Source organism: Macaca mulatta, chromosome 18 (assembly GCF_049350105.2).
Source record: "Macaca mulatta isolate MMU2019108-1 chromosome 18, T2T-MMU8v2.0, whole genome shotgun sequence".
In the NCBI taxonomy this organism is placed as follows: Eukaryota; Metazoa; Chordata; class Mammalia; order Primates; family Cercopithecidae; genus Macaca; species Macaca mulatta.
In genome coordinates this window covers 81544666-81563416 of record NC_133423.1, presented here as the reverse complement: position 1 = coordinate 81563416, position 18751 = coordinate 81544666, and the positions used below count along the sequence as shown (strand labels likewise).

The following is an 18751-nucleotide window of genomic DNA, read 5'->3' as shown; positions in this document are numbered from 1 at the left end:
TCCCGCGCGGGGCGGCCCCCTGCGGGAACACTGCGGCCTTGTGCGCTGGGCGGTCTGAGCTCCTGCGAGGCCTAGAACGACGCCTGGCGCCCAGCGGCTTCCGCGAACAAAAAGCGACCGGTCGGAAGGTGCTGGCCCGGCCGCCCCAGGCGCTCGAGCCCGAAGCCGGCCACACAGCAGGAGGGGACGCCTGGCGCCACGTGCTCGGGGATCGACGGGCTGGACGCGCCCCCGGCACCTCCTGGGCCGGGACCTTACCGCACCGCACGGGTCCACCCAGACAGTAGCTGCCCCGGACCCCCAATACCGCCGCTCCTAGCCCCTCCCTCCCAGCTCCGCGGTGGCCCAGGCCGCCCTCGGCGGCAGGACACAGTTCAGCAGCAGCCGGAGGTGGCGCCTGTCTCAGCGCGCGGCGGCGGGGCGGGGCTTGGACACGGGCCGGGCTCAACTTGAGGGAGGCGGGGCTCGAGGCTCAGAGAAGTTGGACTTGGAGCCCACTCCGCGCGCAGCGGGGCGGGGCACGGCGGAGCAGGGTTGGGTCCGCCCCGAGCAGGGAGGGTGAGGCCGCACCAGGGGGGCGGAGCTAGGCACTGATTTGTGTTCAAGGCTAGCCCGAGGGGCGGGGCCAGGTGTGGGGCGCAGAGGGGAGCGGGAGGGGCGGTGCAGGACGGGGCGGGGCACGGCGCGGGGCGAGGCCAGAAGCGGCAACGGGTGCGGGGCGGGGCCGGGAGCGCCAAGGGGCGGGGAAGAGAGGGGCGGGGCCGGGCTCTGCGGGGGGCGGGGCGGGCAGTGCAGAGCGGGGCCGGGCGCGGGAGCGGGGAGCTGGGCGGGGAGCGGGGCGGGGAGCGGGGCAGGGAGCTGGGCCTGGCTCGGCACGGGGCGGGGCGGGGCGGAGGGCGGGGAGCGGAAAGCAAGACGCGCGGCTCCCGCGGCCCGCTGGCTGCCCTTCCCGCCAGCGCAGGTGTGGGACGGGCGGCGGACTAGGCGCAGAGCTGCGGGAGCAGGCAGAGGGAGTCTGGAGCCTGGCGGCGGGACGGCGGGATCCGGTGGGAGCCGGAGTCCCGCCGAGGGGGGCTGGAGGTGGAGGGGCCCGGCGAGGCCGCGATGAAGCCGAGCGGCGAGGACCAGGCGGCGCCGGCGGCCGGCCCCTGGGAGGAGTGCTTCCAGGCGGCGGTGCAGCTGGCGCTGCGGGCGGGACAGGTGAGCGCCGCGGCTCGGCTCGGAACTCCGGGCGGAGCAGAAGCGCGTGGGCCTTGGGAGCCGCCTGGAGTGGCGGGGTCCTGGCGCGCAGCCGGCGGGCGCCCGGAGTCCGCACCCGAGGGCGCGGGGAGCGGCGCGGTGAAAGGAGCCTTTGTGCTGGTGTCCTGGACACACCTCCCGCGCCCTTCTCCAGCCCCCGGAGCCCTGGCGGCGAGCCCCTCTGCTTTGGAGTTGAGCCGCTAACGTGACCTTTGCGTTTGAGTGAGTGGTCAGGATGTAGAAATCTCTCCAGGGCTAGCGTCCAGGGCTGTTGATTTTTAAGGACCTATGAATGGATTCAGCTCGCGGGAGGCAGCCCGGGGTAAGCCCCAGCCGCGTGGGGATCTGATCTGGCTGGGCTGCCGTTTGATTGTCCTGGCTGCAGCATCCTCAACCCAAACTTACTCTGACCCACACCTTGAAAGTGGCTCCACTCCACGACGGGCACGGACTCAAGAGTTCAGGAGGAACTTGTTACACTGCCCGGAAGGATGAAAACCGAGCCGCAGAGCTACCGAAAACCAGCGAGCAGGGTTTAAAATGGAGTTGCAGTTCCTCTCTTTTTGATTTTTGTGATTGTTCCTTCCACTTTCCTCAGTACCTTCAGCAGTGCCTGACACACCGTCAGTACTGGTAGGCAAGCGAGTGTTGGTTCTCCCAGGACTGTAAGATGGCTTACTCCATGTTTGCCTCTTAGGAGGTGATTGTGGGCCGGGCGCGGTGGCTCACGCCTGTAATCCCAGCACTTTGGGAGGCCCAGGTGGGTGGATCACCTAAGGTCAGGAGTTTGAGACCAGCCTGACCAACATGGTGAAACCCCGTCTCTCCTGAAAATACAAAATTAGCTGGGCATGGTGGCGCGCTCCTTAGTCCTAGCTATTTGGGAGGCTGAGGCAGGAGAATCACTTGATCCTGGGAGGTGGAGGTTGCAGTGAGCTGAGATCGCGCCATTGCACACCAGCCTGGGCAACAATAGCGAAACTCCGTCTCAAAAAAAGAAAAAAAAAGTGATTATTTTCGGAGATTTGAGAGACAGGAGGTGTGCTGTGGGCAGATTGGCCTTTTATATTCAAACAGCATTTTTTTTTCTTTTGAGGTCTGACAGTCCGAAAATGCTCTACCAGTTTCCCTAGATGGTAAAATCGGACTGTTACCAATCTTAAATTTGAAGTGAGTCGTCATAAAGTGGATAATGCTTTACCTTGGTGCAAATCCTCTAATCCTGTTTAAAAATTAATCTGCAATACTAAGTAGACACATTTTTTGTTGAAGGGTCTTCCTTCCCTTTGTGGTTTTAAGGACCCAAGCCTCAGACTGTAAAGAATGAATGAATTTAAAAGAGTGTTGTGAAACTCCATCCTTTGACCTTTTCCTCCTGTAAGGAGGACCCTAAACCTTCCTGCAAGGCAGATGAAGCTTGTAGCTTCAGTGCACGCGTTCTTCCTGGAAAGTAGGTCTGCTATGTGCGTGAACACGGGTTCTCCTCCTTCCAGCTTTCCTTCCAGAGCAAGCATCAGCCAGATATTTAGGAACTTTTAGGTTCCTAAAAGTTCTTCCTTGAGGCAGTGAAAAGCCAGCTTAGGATTCAGACATTGCTGTGTAAACCCTGGCGAGCTAAGTTAGGAGTTTCTGTGGTTTTCAAATTTAGATCCTTGAAGAAACAGAAGATGTTAAAATTTTATGTTATTATTTAACAAATGTGCGTAAGGAGCTTGCAATAGAGCAGGAACAGTTCTAAGGCTCCTGTGACTTTTAACTTGAGATATTTTATGTCTTTGCAACTTGCCAACAACAAAAAAAAGCCTTTTTTAAACGTGGGAGAGGGTTGAAATAAAGATGCTGCCATTAGGAGTCTGGTCAGGAAACCCGGGCCGCCGGGGCTCCCCCTCAGGCATTATGCTGATGCTTCCTGCCTGCAGGGCAATGCTGAGGGAATGGCCTGAAGGTCTGCCCCTGGGACAAACAGAAGCCACACAAGGTCTTCGGAACCTGTGTAAAGAGGGACAGATTGTCTTCTAATGCAGTCGGGTGCTGACTGGAGAAAACATATCCTTTAGCCAGATGGCCTGGTTCGGGGCGTAAAAAGGTCGTGAGTGGTGATCCTTTTGGAGTTCTCCTTAGCGAAGAGCATGTTGGCAAAGTCTCAGTGACCCCAGATACCCACCCTTCACCAGCACCCAGCATTCTACCGCTCTGTTGTTCGCTGCTCTCAGCTGCCCCTGAGATGGAGTCTGGGTTCTAGACGCTGAAAGGTTAGGGAGCCGAGGGAGAGACCTTCCAAGAGATAAAGGTGCACTGTCCTTTCTCTCTTAGACACTGGTTCCGCTCAAGGCGGCCCTGGAGAAGCTGCTTCCATTTCCCCTCTGCCCCAATCCTGGCAGGCTTCCCTGTTCCAGGCTCCTGATTTCCTCACCTGCCCCTCCATGCTTCTGTGCCACTCTTCCTTCAGTGACCCTGGGGATCATCCCTGCCCTCCTAGTTCCAGCCGCCCACACTGTGATGGGAGCCTCCTCCCTGGCTGTTGGGCTTTTGGGTGGGGAGTGACCACAGCCCCACCCCAACTGCAGATGACAGTATTCACTGATGTGGATGGTTGTCATCTTTTATGTGATGTGAGAACAGAAGTATTGTAGACAGCTCTGCCTTTCAAATCCCCCCGCGGGGTTGAGCCAGCTTTTGTTGGGCCAGAAACTTAGACAATTTAGGGGGCCTTCTTTAAGAAAATACAAGATTTGCCAGGCGTGGTGGCTCACGCCTGTAACCCCAGCACTTTGGGAGGCCGAGGCGTGTGGATCACCTGAGGTCGGGAGTTTGAGACCAGTCTGGCCAACATGGTGAAACCCGGTCTCTACTAAAATTACGAAAATCAGTCAGGCGTGGTGGTACGCGCTTGTAATCCCTGCTACTAAGGAGGCTGAGGCAGGAGAATCCCTAGAACCTGGGATGCGGAAGATGCAGTGAGCCTAGATTGTGCCACTGCACTCCAACCTGGGTGATAAGAGCGAAACTGTTTCAAAAAAAAAAGTACAAAATTACAAAATCAAGCTTAGATATAAAAGTTATTTAAGAACCATCACATCTATAAATTTTTAAGATGCTGAGAAATACTGCAAATATCACAAAATATACAAAAACAACAATTCTTTCATCGCTTCTCATATTTCTGTAATACTTTTTGCCTTTTTTCTGGCTTCGTCCTGTTTTAATCTTTTGAATGGCAATGATTTTGTAATATTTTATATGGGGAGAATAGAAAGATAAATTCAGTGTTTCCTGTTGCTTGGCTGATTGAAATTTATTACTGATAATTTAGAAAATTTAGGCTTCAAACTTGTTACTGGTAACAATTGGCCATATAAATTTTTAGGATGCCATCAAATTGAAAACCTTCTATCAATTTTTTAATACATTAGTTGTAAGTGAGTCTGTTTTTCACAGACTCGCTTCTGCCTCTGTGCAGTTGAAATCTGGTTTATTTCTGTGATCCACACATTTCCAGTGCCGGTGCCTGTGTCCACCTCACATGCTCCTCTGGTCCTGTATGTTTTTGTCACCATGCCAGGTCGGTTGGCGTGATGGACAGGGGAGTATGTCTGGAAGTCCTTTCTATACTGGATGGCTCTCAGTAACTTACAGAGAAATTGACTGCAAACCCTATTGAAGCAAAGTTAGTGCATCTACTCAGCTTACCTTTAGCCCACACTGGCTGTATCCATGCCAGTGCCACCTATGCAAAGTCTGATGGAGGGACAGTTCAAGTGGAAAGGCACAAAGTTAGATCTACAGTGAAAACAGCTGACTTTTGCCCATTAGAAAAGGGGTTTGTATACGGCTTTGTGAACACTTTGTTGGGGTCCCTTGCAGGCAAGTGGGGGCCTTGACGCTTAAGGGTCATTAGCTTCACAGGAAATTCATCTCTGTTTACATGTAACAAAATCTCAGGACAAAGCAGAAAAAGAAAAACCCAGCACTGCGCCTCAGGACTGCAGACTTCCCCTTCTCTAGTTGGCCTTGCACACCCTTGCAGGTTGTGCTTCCGGAGGCCTGACCTTGCAAAGTGGGCCTGTTGTCCCCATGTCCGGCCAGATCTGGTTGCTCTGCTTGGTGTTTGCAAAACACACGTTGCATTTTCTTGCCTTTCTTCTGGCCTGTGGAGGATGGAAACCATTGCCTGTCTCCAGAGCCCGGCTCCTGAGCCCCTTCCTTCACAGATCGCTTCTCAGGTGGCTTTCCCTGTCTTTCCTGTGGCCCACCTGGTCCTGCTGAGCTGGCAGTCCTCACAACTTTATTTATCCTTGCCCGGTGGTGTACCCTCCACACAGTGGGTCCTTGGAATGTGAATATTCTTCTGTCTACCTCTGGCTCCTCAGGGCAGAAGGCACATTGGTGGGCCCTGGACCCGTGTCCCCACTTGTCCATCTGGCTTTACCAACACAGTGTTGTTTTGATTGTGATTTTCCTTTTTGCTGGTTATTCACACCGGGAATTTCATGAGTGAAGTAACACGGAAAGCACATGATGAAGAACAGCAGCACCCGGCCCGTGTTCCCCACCCCTTGTCCTGTGTCCAGAGTCCCTGTTTTCCATTTTCTGAGAGTTACACCCATTTCTTTTTTTTTTTTTTTTTCTGTTTTGGAGACGGAGTCTTGCTCTGTCACCTAGGCTGGAGTGCAGTGGCTGGATCTCAGCTCACTGCAAGCTCCGCCTCCCGGGTTTACGTCATTCTCCTGCCTCAGCCTCCCGAGTAGCTGGGACTACAGGCGCCCGTCACCTCGCCTGGCTAGTTTTTGTATTTTTTAGTAGAGACAGGGTTTCACTGTGTTAGCCAGGATGGTCTCGATCTCCTGACCTCGTGATCTGCCCGTCTCGGCCTCCCAAAGTGCTGGGATTAAAGGCTTGAGCCACCGTGCCCGGCCAAGTTACACCCATTTCTAAGTAATATGCTTCTGTCATGCTTTCTTGAGTTGTTCATTGTTGATAGAATTATTCAGTGTGACGCCGTGTAGCTGCCCTGTCCGTGTGGTTCCATAGGTGTCCATGTTCGGATGGCCATGCAAATGTAACTCATGGTTCAGCCCAGCAGTGTATTCCTTTCTTTCTAATGCAACTTGTATTTTCCTTAAAGAAAATTTTGTTTTGCTTTGCATTTGTCTAGTTTTCTGTGTACCTATTGTGAGCCATCTATCTTCCCAGCAGAATTTCTTACGATCTCCTTGATGTGGTCACACTCCTTGGGTCACTGCTGTGGAGCAGTGCTTCTCCAGCTTTGGCTGTGTTGGAAGCCCAAGAGGGCTCATTAAGACAAATTGAGTCCCACCGCAGGGTTTCTCATTCACTAGGTCTGGAGTGGGCACCAGAATGCACATTTCTAACATTTCCAACTGACACTGAGGCTGCCAGTCTGGAGTGGTACTATGGGAACTTCTGCTGCATGGTATTTTATTATGTGAGTACATCACTATTCATTCAACTGTTTTATTCGTTTGTTATTTAGTTTTGTTTATTTATTTTTTGAGATGACATCTAGCTCTCTTGCTCAGGCTGGTGTGCAGTGGCATGATCTTGGCTCACCAAAAACATCTGCCTCCCGGGTTCAACCGATTCTCCTGCCATAGCCTCCTGAATAGCTGGGTCTACAGGCATGCGCCACCACACCTGGCTAATTTTTGTATTTTTGGTAGAGACAGAGTTTCACCATATTGGCCAGGCTGATCTAGAACTCCTGACCTCAAATGATCCACCCGCCTTGGCCTCCTAAAGTGCTGGGATTACAGGCACGAGCTACTGTGCCCGGCCTCATTCAACTCTTGAGCAAACTGGATAATGTCCAGTTTGGAGTTAATACGGATAATGTTGCTGTGAACTTTCTTGCACGTGTCTTTTGATGATGTGTGTATGCATTTCTGTTGGGGATTTATTAATAGTAGGAGTAGAATTGCTGTGTCATTGGGAATGTAAATTCTGCCAAGTAGTTCTTTAAAGAGGATGTACCAAGTTACACTCCATCCAGCAGTGTGTGAGGGTTCCCATTTCCCCACGTCTTCCATAACATGTGGTATGGTCTTTTATATTGTAGCCATTCTGATGGGCTTGAGGTGATATTTTATTGTGATTTTAATTTGCATTTCTTAGATAATTAATGAACTTAGATGCACATGTTTATTGGCTTTTTTTTTTTGAGACAGTCTCACTGTGTCACCCAGGCTGTAGTGCAGTGGCACGATGTTAGCTCACTGCAGCCTCTGCCTCCCAGGCTCGAGCAATTCTCCTGCCTCAGCCTCCCGAGTAGCTGGGGTTACAGGCATGCGCCACCATGCCTGGCTAACTTTTGTATTTTTAGTCGAGATGGGGTTTCACCATGTTGGCCAGGCCGGTCTCGAACTCCTGACCTCAGGTGATCACCTGCCTTGGCCTCCCAAAGTGCTGGGATTATAGGCGTGAGCCACTGTGCTCAGCCGTTTACTGGCTTCTTTGATATTATTTAAAATCATGCTTTTAAATAATGGTAATAAAGCATTAAAATGATGGTAATAAAGCATTGATTATAAATTTATTCATCCACCAAAGAATCATTGAACAACTCAGGAAAGGACTTTAGCCTTTTTACTCTTGAGTGTGAGGGGAGGTTTGGGGCAGAGTCTTGCGTGGGGCTTTACAGCACTGTATATAGGGGACCACCCTGGCTGCTGCATGTGGTCAGTGTGGGACACTAGCGGGACCAGTGTCAGGTGTCTGATAGGAAGCCACGTGAGAAATGAGTGTGGATTTGACTGGGGTGCAGCGAAGAAGGTGGTGAAAAAGATGTGCTTTGAAGGCTTAGGTGACTGGATTTGCCTCTGGGTTGGATGTAGGGTGTGAGAGAAAGAGAGGAGCCAAGGATGACTTCAAGGGTTTAGGCCTGAAAAGCTGGTTGAATGGATTTGCCACTTCCCGAGATGGCAAAACTGCAGGAGGAACAGGTTTGGAGCTGGGAGTCGAGTGTTCTCTTCTGCGTAGGTTAAGCTCGAATTGCCAGTAGATTTCTTATTTTAGTTTTTTGAGACAGTCTCACTTTGTTTCCCTGGCTGGAGTGCAGTGGTGCAATCACAGCTTCCACCTCCTGGGCTCAAGTGATTCTCCCACCTTAGCCTCTTGAGTAGCTGGGACTACAGGAATGCATCCCCATGCCTGGATAATACGTATTGTTAAATTTTTTGTGGAGACAGGGTTTCACTAAGTGGAGATGTTGGATTTGCACCCGAGCTGATGGCAGAGATGCAGTGCGGAAGTCACGTTCCTGGAGATGGTATTTAGGGCCATGTCCCGGGCAGGAGGAGAACAGGCTTGGCCACTGATGGGTTTTGCCGTTGGATGAGCCCGGGTCCGCCTCCCGTTTTCCTCCTTGGGAGCCTCACAAATGCCAGTTTGTGGAGGTCATTTCTGAAGTGGTTCATTTCTCCAGAAAAGGCTTCCCTGCTCTTCCTGCCTGGGCTGAGCGCACCCGTCACTGGAGGAAGGGGAGGCAGGAGGAGGAGACGAGGCGCTGGTGATGGCCTCCAGCCCCTGCCTCGCCTGGTCCACGCCTACAGTGTTTGCTTAGCTCTGCAGGGTGGGGTCAGCCTACGTGAGAAATTCGAAAACTCTCCAACATTTCAAACATCAGCCGAGACAGAATTCCTGTGACAGCAGCTGGCAGGCACAGAGTGGCAGCTGCCCCTTTGGTGGGGCGTGGGTCAGCACATGGTCTCCAAGGGTCCGAGGCCCACTGCTCCTGACCCTGTCTGAGAGGTCCCTGTCATTTCCTACCCGTTTTGCTAACAAAAGCTATCTGAGAAGAAGGGGGAGGGCAGAAGGCATTGCCCCTGCCGCTGGGCAGCCTCATCCCAGCTCTTGGCACTCCATGGTGCCAGGGAGGCCCCACCTGTGCCCCCTTAAGGAGAGGCTGATAGAGGGCTCATCTCCACGGGGAGAGTGAGTCCTGGACTCTGTGGCCCTGAGATAGTCACTTGCTCACCCAAATGAAGTACTGCCCTTGGGAGATTACTGTCTTTGGAGTTTGGGGCAGGAGGGTGGGTGAAATCACTCAGCCAGAGGATGGAGAGGCTCCTAGTGAGATACAGGCCCCACCCTCCCCGAGCTTTAGGGGTGGAGGAAGGCAGGAGCTCAAAGGCATGGGGAGTTGAGACGTGGAGGAAAGGGGAGTTCGGGAGTTCAGGAGTCCAGGCCCCTCCCTCTCTCCCTGCCTCCTCCTGGGCCCAGTGGAGACTGGAGCCTGGAGCCTGGTTTGCATCTTCTCTCTTCTGTGGGAGGTGAGGGAAGGCCCTGGTCTCTAGGCTGAGCCAGTCTCAGGATCCTGTGTCTGCTGTCCCAGCGCTGCCCCAGCCTGCTATGAACATTGCAGGAGGCCTTCTGCAGACTGGCGCCCTGCCCCTGGGCTCACCTCTCGTGTGAGAGATGGAAGAGGTGCAGACCTGGCCAGGCGCGGGTCACTGCAGTATGCAGGGGGACTGGGAGGCCATCCCAGTGCCTGGGATGGGGACAACTTCCTGGAAGAAGTCACAGCTGAGTGTGTCTTTAGAAAGAAAAGCAGGAGGCCGGGCGCGGTGGCTCAAGCCTGTAATCCCAGCACTTTGGGAGGCCGAGACGGGCGGATCACGAGGTCAGGAGATCGAGACCATCCTGGTTAACACGGTGAAACCTCGTCTCTACTAAAAAAAATACAAAAAACTAGCCGGGCGAGGTGGCGGGCGCCTGTAGTCCCAGCTACTCGGGAGGCTGAGGCAGGAGAATGGCGTAAACCCGGGAGGCGGAGCTTGCAGTGAGCTGAGATCCGGCCACTGCACTCCAGCCTGGGCGACAGAGCGAGACTCTGTCTCAAAAAAAAAAAAAAAAAAAAAAAAAAAAAAAAGAAAGAAAAGCAGGAGCCGGGCGCGGTGGCTCAAGCCTGTAATCCCAGCACTTTGGGAGGCTGAGACGGGCGGATCACGAGGTCAGGAGATCGAGACCATCCTGGCTAACACGGTGAAACCCCATCTCTACTAAAAAAAAATACGAAAAACTAGCTAGGCGAGGTGGTGGGTGCCTATAGTCCCAGCTACTCGGGAGGCTGAGGCAGGAGAATGGCGTAAACCCGGGAGGCGGAGCTTGCAGTGAGCTGAGATCTGGCCACTGCACTCCAGCCTGGGCGACAGAGCGAGACTCCGTCTCAAAAAAAAAAAAAAGAAAAGCAGGAGTCAGCTAGGAAAGTTAGGCGATGGACTTGGGGAGGGGAGAGGGAAGACGAGGGGTCGGGGCCAGTAGAGAAGATGAAAAGCAGAAGGGGCAAAAGAACACAGCCCTGAGGGCCTGCAAGCAAAGCACCTTGGCTGACGTTTGAGGTGGGAGAGAGGAGGTCAGGACTTGGGGGCCGTGTGTGGAGGGCAGAGTTGGAGGTGGGTCTCCTGCTTGAACTGATGGGGTGTGGCACTTGGTGTCTATGAGCCGGGGTGGACTTGACGATGAGTTGTACATTGAGGGAGACGTGGGAATAAAGGACTTCTGGGTTTCTGACTCATGCAACTGGCTGGCTGTCAGTGCTTTTGAGAGAAATGTGAGCTGGAGAGGGATTAGGAAGTAATCGTGATGGCTACAGCCGTGGGATCGGCTCTGTTCAGCGGTGGTGGACTTGGACTGTGGTGCTGGGATCCCCTTTCCTGTAGCTTACAGCTGCGCAGCCTTGGACAACTTTCTCCATTTCTTTGTGCCACTGTTTCCTCATCTTTAACATGAGGAGAATAATGTTTGCTGCCCTCAGAGTTACGGCGTGGAGTCAATGTACATGTGAAGTGCTCAGAACAGCGCAGGGCGGAGGAAGCGCTCTGTCCGTGTGAGCTCAGGCCATGGAGTTGGGCAGGGCGTGAGGTGGAGCCCATCTCCAGGAAGCTCAGCTGCTGAAGGCAGGGCCGAGGGCTTGCAAACACCCGCTTTCAAGGAATGGTGGGAGGGGGATGAGCCGCAGAATGGTGGGGAGATAGGAGGAAAGCCACTAGAGGAGGCAGGGGCCGCAGGCCACGGGCCTCCAACACAGGGAATGCAGCTGGGATGTGGGTGGCCGGTGGCTGCTGGCATTGGTATGGAAGGTGCCAGTGCCTTGTCAGGGCGGAGGGCGACTAGATATCAAGGTGAGGAGAAATATAGCCACAAGACTAAAGGAGGCATTGAGGATTCGAGAACCTGAGGTGGGCTGGCCTGGGAGCCACGTCTGCTTGGACCAGCTCCTCCTCTTCCTCCCAGGGTTGAGGTTGTGCAGAGATTTGTGATGCATCAACAACTGAACTGCTGACCACATGTGCCACATGACACCATGTGATAGGCATGTTATTACCTGGGTACCTGATGAACTGGTAGGTTTTATTGATTGTCCCATGTATCAGGTTTTTCAGAGAAACGGGACTGGCAGGAGGTGGGTGGGTCCAGTCTGCAGGGAGGGCTGGCAGCTGGCAGACCCAGGGAGACAGCTGATGTTCCAGTTCGAAGGCCACAGGGCTTCATTCTGTTGGGGCCTCAGCTGATTGGACAAGGCCTGTGCACAGGAAGGAGGGGGATCTACTTTCCTGATTAAGATGCTGATGCCCTTGCAGAAACACCCAGAACTTTTTTTTTTTCTTTTTTTTTTTTGAGATGGAGTCTTGCTCTGTCTCTCAGGATGGAGTGCAGTGGTGTAATCTTGGCTCACTGCAACCTCCACTTCCTGGGCTCAAGCGATTCTCCTACCTCAGCCTCCCGAGTAGCTGGGATTACAGGCATGCGCCAGCACACCCAGCTAAAAATGTTTGTATTTTTAGTAGAGACGGGGTTTCCCCATGTTGCCCAGGCTGGTCTTGAACTCCTGACCTCAGATGATCTGCCCGCCTCAGCCTTCCAGTGCTGGGATTACAGGCATGAGCTACCACGCCCAGCTCAGAACAGTGTTTGACCAAATATCTGCGCTCCCCATAGCTCAGTCAAGTTGACACATAAAGTGAACCATCACGGCACATTCACTGGTGTTGCAGTCAGTCTGGAAGCATAAACATTCACTGGTGTTGCAGTCAATCTGGAAGCATAAACATTCACTGGTGTTGCAGTCAGTCTGGAAGCATAAACATTCACTGGTGTTGCAGTCAATCTGGAAGCATAAACATTCACTGGTGTTGCAGTCAGTCTGGAAGCATAACCATGGGGCGTGTTGTCAGGCGCACACCTCCAGCGGCCACATCTTCCTGACCTGCCACAGGGAAAGAAAGACACGTTGCCTGTTGAAACCGCACTCTGGCAAGGCTCCAGCGTGCTGCTCTGTGGGTGACGTACAGCCTGGGTTCCAGAGCACATACCAGCTGCCCTGCAGTGACAGGCATAAAGGTCGGATGGGGACAGGAGCACACGACCGAGATGGGATGAGACAGGAAAGAGATTCGGACGTCTCCATGAATATGTGAGTCTAGCATGTCTCTGAAGCTGGAGTTGATGGGGACCTTTGCTTTTAGATTTGAAATTCAGGCTTCAGTGACTTCAGGCCCATATTTTATATGTTACACATTAACAGAAGGCTACTGGAAGGAGAGACCCGAGCCACAGGGGTCTGTGAAGTGCATGCTTAGTTAGCGAGTAGCTGAAAAACATTAATTAAAAACCAGGATACCTAACTTATTGCTGGTGGAGAGTATTTAAAATCTTTCTAAGACTGAGGGAAAACAGCTGTGGGAAAGGGGTTCAGCAGGAACTTACCTGGCAACCCCACATTCTCCCCCGCCCTGTGGATGTGATCCTGGCCAAAGGGCAGGGCGGCTTGAGTCTCACTGATTTAGAAATACAGCACTTTTCATCACCTTTTCTCTTAGCATAGGACAATTTGTGAATTAAACTTTTCTTAACCTAGTTTTTTTTTTTTTTTTTTTTGAGATGGAGTCTCGCTCTGTCGCCCAGGCTGGAGTGCAGTGGCCGGATCTCAGCTCACTGCAAGCCGCGCCTCCCGGGTTTACACCATTCTCCTGTCTCAGCCTCCCAAGTAGCTGGGACTACAGGTGCCCGCCACCTCGCCCGGCTAGTTTTTTTTGTATTTTTTAGTAGAGACGGGGTTTCACCGTGTTAGCCAGGATGGTCTCGATCTCCTGACCTGGTGATCCGCCCGTCTCGGCCTCCCGAAGTGCTGGGATTACAGGCTTGAGCCACCGCGCCCGGCCTTAACCTAGTATTTTAGCATCCCATTTGCAACTTGTACATTGCATGTACGGTAGGTTCTTATTTTTTGTAAAAATACAAAAATTAGCTTAGAAAGTCATTAGATTTTCTCAGATACATGTTCTCACAACTGATACTGGTGAGTTTCTGTGTGTAAACAAATCAGTTTGTGTACCAAGACCTTTTCATACAATCCCTCATGTGATTCTTAAAACAACCCAATGTGTTAGATAGACTGTTATTACAGAAGAGGAAACGAAGGCCATGAGAACCCATATAGAATTTGAATTCAGAGCTGATTCTAGAGTGTACGTTATCCCTCTGTACTCCCACTGATGTTATGAAACTGTTGAAAACAAGAATTACATCCTAGAAGGGAATTTTTCTTATACGTCTTCTTCATGAAGAGCTACAGGACAGGGCTTCTGAGTTTTTTTAGGTTAGCTTAGTGTCATTGTCTGTTGGTGACTGAAGGAGGCTACTTCGTGCAGCCCCCATGCATGCAAGGCCCTTGAGTACATCTGATAGAGCCCTTTCTGATGCATATGGGTGCATGTCGCTGGCATCAGCCCCCTGCCAGGGGTGAGGGTAGTTCCTAGAGCTACTGGGATGAAATGCAGAGCTCCCAACCTGGAGGAGTGCACGGTCCAGTGGAGGGGACAGGGCAGTGACCAAGTACAGTGGGCTGTGCAGTAGCTGACCCAGGAAGAGGGGCCTCAGCCGGGGCAGTGGGTGGACGGGCTGCCTCCTGGAGGAGCTGTGCTGGAGTAGATGGAGGCTGAGGGCACAGACAGGCAGGAGGTGGCCAGGGATGTCATTGCAGACACAAGGGACATCGTGTCCAAAGACATGCAGGTGCAGGAGGGAGGACACCTGAGGGGGCTTGAGCCTGGCATGGGGTGTGCCGACCTGGCTGGGTGTGAAGGGCCTTGCACACCTGACGCAAGACAGCCACCCAATTGTGAGGCCAGGTCTAGTGGGAGAGGCTGGCCACAGGGTCACCTGCCCTGCTGCTAGGAGGCACAGGCATGTTCGAGCCCCATGGCCTTCCCTGTAACACACCCACAAAGAAAGTCATCAGAGAAACTGCAATAATAAATATGAATAAAAACAGAAAACAGTTAATATTTTAAAAGATTATGAAGGCTGGGTGTAGTGGCTCACGTCTTAATCCCAGCACTTTGGGAGGCTGAGGCGGGAGGATTACTTGAGGCCAGGAGTTTGAGACCAGCCTTGGCAATATAGTGAGACCTCACCTCTACAAAATAAAAATAAAAATGATCCGGGCGTGGTGGCGCATGCTTGTAGTTGCAGCTACTGGGGAGGCTGAGGTGGGAGGATTGCTTGAGTTCAGGAGGTCAAGACTACAGTGAGCCAAGATTGCGCTACTGCACTCCAGCTGGGGCAACAGAGAGAGACCCTGTCTCAAGAGAAAAATAACAACAGAGCATAACACAACACAGCATCCGGCCTCTGAATCCACTCTTTCCCTCTGTAACCCATGACTCGGCCCTGTTTTCCTGGCCGACACACCCAGATTGCAGCAGAGTTCTCCAAGCTGCCCCGAGGGCCCTCAGCACCCGCCTCCTCCACACACACAGCTGTGTATGTTTTGAATGTGGAAAACTGAGTGCATGAATACCAGTGAGCTTAGATAAGATGACACAAGAGTACATATTAAAAAGTCCTCTAGTATTTAGTTAACTGTGAGCTCAGTGTGCAGCAGCCAAGGACTCTATGCATTCACTTAGCAGGTGTTCCTGGAGACCCCCATGAGGCAGCCCCCATACAGGGTGTGCCATGGCCTGTTGGAGGTGGATAGAGTCAGAGGGGCAGGGTTCCTTACCCAGGCTGGCTGAGCAGACACATGGGGTGATAAGTGCTGTGGCTGCCAGTTGGCCTGTGTAAGTGCTGTAGTCACAGTCGGGTGAGTGCCCCTCTCTGCCCGCAGAAGCTGGAGACTCCTCATGTGGAAGGTGATGTTTGAACTGAGTCATAAAGGAGGAGGACAGTGGGCTGGCTGAGGCCAGCAGTGCCGGTTCCATCAGGAGACTCCAGGGTTAATGATTCCATGTGGCAGGGCCACGGCCTTCTCAGAGCTCAGAGGGGAGGAGAGGGGACCTGAGAAAGGAGTCGGGAAAGGCCTGCAGCTGCTGGGCTGATAGTTTGGTTTCTTCACAGAGGCCAGTAACAGGAGCAGAGGAAGTCTAGTTAGTAAGAGGTAGGGGGTGGGGCGGTCTGCTCCACGAAGTCACCCAGGGACCCAGCTTTGTCCTCCCTTGTTGCTCCGAGGTGTTCTCTTCCTGCATGGGCAGCACCACAACTGCTTTGTAGCCTGTGGCCAGGGGGAATGGGACACGAGGAAGTGCAAGGCAGTGTCCTTTGAGGATGTGACTCGGAAGTTGCAGGTCTTGCTTCCAGTCCCATCCTCTGGGGCAGAACGTGGTGCCGAGGCCGCACATATCTGCATGGGAGGCATGGCATGCAGATTGCGAGGCGGCTCTGTGCTTGCCCCAACTTGGGGGTTCTGTTCCTAAAGGAAGAAGGGGAGACTGGACGTTTGGGGTCAGATGGTCTCTGCTGCAAGGGCAAATCTGGAAGCTACTGTAAGCTCTCCTCAGGGCTTTTGACTTTATCCGCATAGTGACAGGGCGCCACCAAGTGCCCTGCTGCGGAGACGCATGGCCACCGTGAGTGTCTCAGGAAGTGCGCCTGGCTGTGCGGGAGAGTGGGGCTGAGAGCAGGAAGCAGATCTGGTCTAGCCGCAGGAGGTGGGACTGGTGGATGAAGGCGCTGGATCTTCTCAACAGGGCAACTAGAAAAACAGCAAGACAGAAGGACCTGGGCGGTCAGCACTCACATAGACACTAGTGTTCCAGTTTGGAAAAACGTTGCAGTCTATTAAAGCAGCCCAATGTGTGTTTCATTCATTCTTTCAGAGAACTCTGTGTACCTGCTGTGTGTGTCTCTGCGGAAGGCCAGGGAGCATTCCTGATGCTCGGGGTACAGAAGGGAAGCAGAAAGAGCTCTGCCCTGGCGCGCTCCTGCCTGGGAGAGACGGTCAACAACAAAACTGACAGGAAGGAGGTTTCAGATGGGGTTTCAAATGGGACACGATAAGTTGTAGCAGGATCAGAAAACAGGAAGCCCCTGGGGCAGAAACAGATTTGGTTAGGATCAGTGAGAAAACCCCAGAGCGCAGCAGGGGAGCAACTTGGGGCTGACCTGTGCGGTGAGCTGTGAAGGGCTGGCCCTGGGATCTGGAGTTTCCCAAGGGCCCTAGGGTTTGGGGTGTGTTCTGTGAGCAGCGGGAAGCCATTGGATCACTTTCTGCAGTAAAGTGATGTGATGTAATTGGTGTCTGAAAATTCCCCTTCCAGCTGCTACATAGAGGCCGTGAGGGTGGACGGCGGGAATACCATCCACCCTTGCAGGTAGCTTTACGGCTGCTCCCCATGTGGGGATGCCACAGTGTGAAGTAAAGCCACTGTCTTCTCAGGTGGTGGTCCTGGGTGGGGAGGTCCTGGACTCACCGGGGGTGCTGGTTCTGCTCCCCATGTGGGGATGCCACAAGTGTGAAGCAAAGCCACTGTCTTCTCAGGTGGTGGTCCTGGGTGGGGAGGTCCTGGACTCACCGGGGGTGCTGGTTCAAAACCCACCCCCCCTGCCCCCCCCCGCCTGCGGAGATGGAACATTCTGGTCTCCTAGTGGCCCTCTTCATGTGGGGGTTTGAGAACCTGCTCTAGCTACTCAAGTGAGCACCCCTGCATCGGGGTCACCACAGAGCTTGCCAGAAAAGCAGCTCTCAGACCCCAGTCAGACCTGTGCGGCACCGTCTGCCCTTCCTCAAGATCCCAGAGGCGCTGCTGCCATAGCTTCTCCGGGGCTGTGTCCCCTGGTTAGGGCGCCTTTCTCACCCCAGCTCTATGTACACATTCCCCACAACCCCACACCACACCAACACACACACACACCCAGAAATCCATACACACCCAGAGATAACACACAGGGACACACACACCCTGCATCTTCCCACACCACACTGATACATACACACCCAGAGATACAGAGACACACCCTGCATCCTCTCACACCACAGCAACACACACACCCAGAGATACACACGGAGACATACACACCCTGACACCACATGAACACACACAGGTACACAACAGAGACACACACATGCCTGGAATCACCGTGGCCACACATGAGACAAACTTTGTGCCGAAGGCCTGTCTGGCCAGCTCGGGGTTGAGGGTCCTGGACCGTGGGCAGGTGCTACGGGAGCCACATGTGAGGAGTGTGAGATTCACAGACAAGGCCTGTGGAGCCTGATTGGTTGAGAGTGCTGTGTGCACATTGGTGATTTGAGAAAACGGACCTGGCGGCAGTGGGCAGGAAATGGCGAACCCTGGCCAGAGGCAGGGCCTGGGTGGTGCGAGCTGGAGGGTGTCATAGGAATATGAAGTCCTGGAGTATTAGGCTACCCAGTGGACATGACTGTGTGGACGCTGTATGCTTTTTTTTTTGGTATGACCTATCACATTCTGAATTTTCTATCTCTCTTATTTTTGCAACCAAGATTAAAACAAAAACTGCCTCGGCTCAGTATGGGATGGGCCAGCTCTGGGATGCAGGCAGTGAGAAGAGCAGGCGGCCGCCTGTGGCCCCGTGGGGAGGAGCATGTGGGAGGCTGAGTTTCGGGGGCTCCTGCCTGTTCTGTAGAATTCCCCATGTGCTGCTTCTGGCAGCAGAAGGCCTGGCATTAGCAGGTCCTTGGTGTGTGCTTATCAGAAGCCATGATGGATGTCATGTCTGGGTACCTGGCCGATTGATGGTCCTTTTCAGAGAAATACAGGATTTTGGGATGTAGCTGGTTTTGGAAGAAGGCTCTGAGTTCGTTTTTAGGTGCTCTGACTTTGTCATCATGATGGAGACACCAAGTTGTTAAGACAGACAGAAATGGGCAAGAGCTGGGCACAGTGGCTTATGCCTGTCATCCCAGCGCATTTGGAGGCAGAGGTGGGAGGATCTCTTGAGCCCAGGAGTTTGAGACCTGCCTGGCTAACATAGCAAGACCCTGTCTCTTAAAAAAATAAAAAGTTAGCTGGGTGCAGTACCACATGCCTGTAGTCCTAGCCACTGGGGAGGCTGAGGTGGGAGGATCACTTGAGCCCTGGGGTTTGAGGTTGCTGTGAGCTGTGATTGTGACACCACAGTTCGGCCTGGGTGACAGAGAGAGACCTGGTCTCTAAAATAAAACAAAACAAACAAAAAGGAGAAGAAAGGCCTGGACTGGACCAGAACGGGTCCCTCTGGAGTTGTCCAGGGA

The 18751-nt window shown here is 53.2% G+C and overlaps 1 protein-coding gene across 2 annotated transcripts in view; it reads left to right on the top strand.

The window, feature by feature from the left end:
* The first annotated feature begins 869 nt into the window (after window positions 1–869).
* Window positions 870–18751, top strand: part of IMPA2 (inositol monophosphatase 2) — a 48610-nt gene continuing 30728 nt past the window's right edge. The window contains exons 1-2 of one of the 2 annotated variants that reach the window (XM_077974633.1): window positions 870–1200; window positions 6579–6685. In XM_077974633.1, the coding sequence (XP_077830759.1) occupies window positions 6671–6685 (15 nt within the window). In that variant the 5' untranslated portion in view covers window positions 870–1200; window positions 6579–6670. 2 annotated transcript variants of the gene reach the window in all.